Source organism: Ipomoea triloba, chromosome 10 (genome assembly GCF_003576645.1).
Source record: "Ipomoea triloba cultivar NCNSP0323 chromosome 10, ASM357664v1".
NCBI lineage: Eukaryota > Viridiplantae > Streptophyta > Magnoliopsida > Solanales > Convolvulaceae > Ipomoea > Ipomoea triloba.
Window position 1 is genome coordinate 29,797,088 of NC_044925.1, and position 2,583 is coordinate 29,799,670.

Here is a 2,583-nt window from a genome sequence, read left to right on the forward strand (position 1 = left end):
TCCAGTACCAATTGGCTCACTTCTACCTCTTTCCCTTTCCCCCACAATACAACGTAAACTCCTATCACAATTAGTCCCCCTCCAAGCAAACTGAGGTAAAAACGTATGAAAAAACAGTGCCATTATATATCAGCATATATATGTTTATCGATGAATATAACACTGAAGTTTAGTTTATAATCTGTCAGAAAAATGATGGTTAAGTTCGATATCAGTATATGAAGTTTAGTTTCTAACCTGTCAGAAAAATGATGGTTCAATATCAGTACAGTATATGTTTATAGATGAATACAATACTGAAGTTTAGTTTATAATCTGACAGAAAAATGATGGTTTGATATCAGTATATGTTTATCAATGAATATAATTCTGAAGTTTAGTTTATAATCTGTCAGAAAAATGATGGTTCATGGCAATTCAAATGCAAGCTAAGAGTGGAATCTGCAGAGAAGGTAATAACATTTAGTAACGAAGGTTGAGATAATACGTACGTTCCCAAGTGTATCTTCTCATCCAAGAACAAAGATCCTGCTATTGCCACCATGATCAGCATTAACGGATTGAAGATCGAGACGAATACCGGACCTTTCTTGCGTACACACCATGCAATCAGAGAGAACATCAATCCAGAACCGACAATCCCCTGCATCAATAATCACATAACAAATGTTGTTTCAGCTCTGAATCTTGTATGTATCGAGGAAAAGTACTTGCAAATAGGACTTACAGCGTATGCAACCACAAAGAGTCGGACATTCCATCCCAACTTCCACTCGTTCCAGTCCCTTACCGTACAAACTGAATACACAAACGATTGAACTGTTCCCATCGACATCATTAGAGCAGTAAATGAGTATGCACATGGATATCGCTCAGCTGCTTTAGCCTGTTGCAATAATACAGTATACAGGTCTGCTCAGCACACCTCGTGGTCTAACCAAAAAATAATACAGTATATACCTAACGGGAGATAAGGAGTGATGAATTTTAAGTTCTTGACATACAATGTGGTGCAATTAAGCAATCAAGAAGCATAAGTACTATAAGGAGTGATGAATTTTAAGTTCTTGACATACAATGTGGTGCAATTAAGCAATCAAGAACCATAAGTACTATAATGCAACATACAATTGCTATAATCTAATGATACTGATTTAAGAGGCAGGGGAGAGTGGTAATCGAAATTTCAAGCATGAATGTTCAGTTTATATACGATTTACCTGAAGAATCAACCAGCAGGAATAGCACAGACATCCTGCCAAGGCTATAACTGTGCCCAAGAAATAATTGGTTTTTACGACCTTGCTTGGTGGTGTTTTATGCAGTAGGTGAATATTAGTACTCCATAAATGAAGTTCCGGTCCTTGGTAAAAGGTGAGGAGCATCGCCCCGCCAATGCCAAACATTGTCCCCAACGCCTTTCCTTTGCCTGCTGCTGTGTTCAAACCCAACTTCTCCAACCTAGACCGACCACAATACACAATTATCTTCATCAAGAACGAGCTGATTGAACAGAATACTTTTTGCAAAAAGGTTGCGTTTAGAATAGGAAGATATGTATACCCAAGTATAACCGCAACAATGAAGGTAATGCCAGGGATGAGATTAAATATGGCAGTGGCATAGGTTGCAGAAGTATATGACAAGCTCTTCAAATACAAATTCTGCCCTAGTGATCCTCTGCAGGTATCAAAGAATACAAAATGATAACACTTTGATCAGATCATCATCAGTTATAATCTTTACACCATACAAAAATTAATTCATCATGTCTAATTAGTAATTACCACTCATATTACACATAGTTCAGTAGATCCACACTTCTTTTTTTTTTTTTTGAGTGACAAGGGAAACTGCAGCCACCGAGGGTATACTGGGTAGATCCCGCCCTATGATCTTAGCCGGCAAAGGATCACGGGTTTATCCTATGACCCTAACTAACTGGCTAAAGATTACAAGGAAGTAAACCAGCCTAAGGGCAGAAGTAAACCAGTCAAAGGGCATAAGTAAACCAGCCTAAGTTGCCCTGACCGGCTCATACCAAGAAAGCCAATAGAATGTTGGGAGCTGAACTTGTAACTTGTGGTTACCAAGCAAACAACCTTACCAACTTGGCAGGGTTTGCCCAATCCACACCTAATTTAATCACTCCATTACTGAAATTATAGCAATGTAATTAGAGGAAAGGTATCACAAGGAGCATATGAAAAGCAGATGGGTGTTCCTCTTTAATTGGTTCACAGCAAAGAAGAAGAAGAACAACAACAAAACCCGTGAATGAAAAGCAAAAACGTACAGTTACACCAAAGATGAGAGAAAAGAGGGATTAAATGAAAGAAAATGAAAGAAGAGCTCACCCAAACAGTCCACAGAGAAATGCCAGAAACAGAATAGTCCATGTTAGCTTGGGCCTCTTTTTTCTGAAATCACAATAATCCACAAAATTCAACACAGATTAGGAGACATAATACAAACTTCCATGATTAATTGAATCGATGCCCAGAAAGCCAGAACCACACCAAAATCCATATATATATATATATATATATATATATATATATATATATATATATATATATATAT

The 2,583-nt window shown here is 37.4% G+C and overlaps 1 protein-coding gene across 1 annotated transcript in view; it reads right to left on the reverse strand.

Annotated features, from left to right (window-relative positions):
- The window catches only part of LOC116033455 (WAT1-related protein At1g25270-like), a 5,591-nt gene that overhangs the window by 1,819 nt on the left and 1,189 nt on the right, over positions 1–2,583 (reverse strand). The window contains exons 2-7 of the mRNA XM_031276196.1: positions 2,358–2,420; positions 1,564–1,680; positions 1,221–1,461; positions 728–886; positions 492–643; positions 9–90 (exon numbers count right to left, since the gene is read on the reverse strand). Of these exons, the coding sequence (XP_031132056.1) occupies positions 9–90; positions 492–643; positions 728–886; positions 1,221–1,461; positions 1,564–1,680; positions 2,358–2,420 (814 nt within the window). The remainder of the gene's footprint in view (positions 1–8; positions 91–491; positions 644–727; positions 887–1,220; positions 1,462–1,563; positions 1,681–2,357; positions 2,421–2,583) is intronic.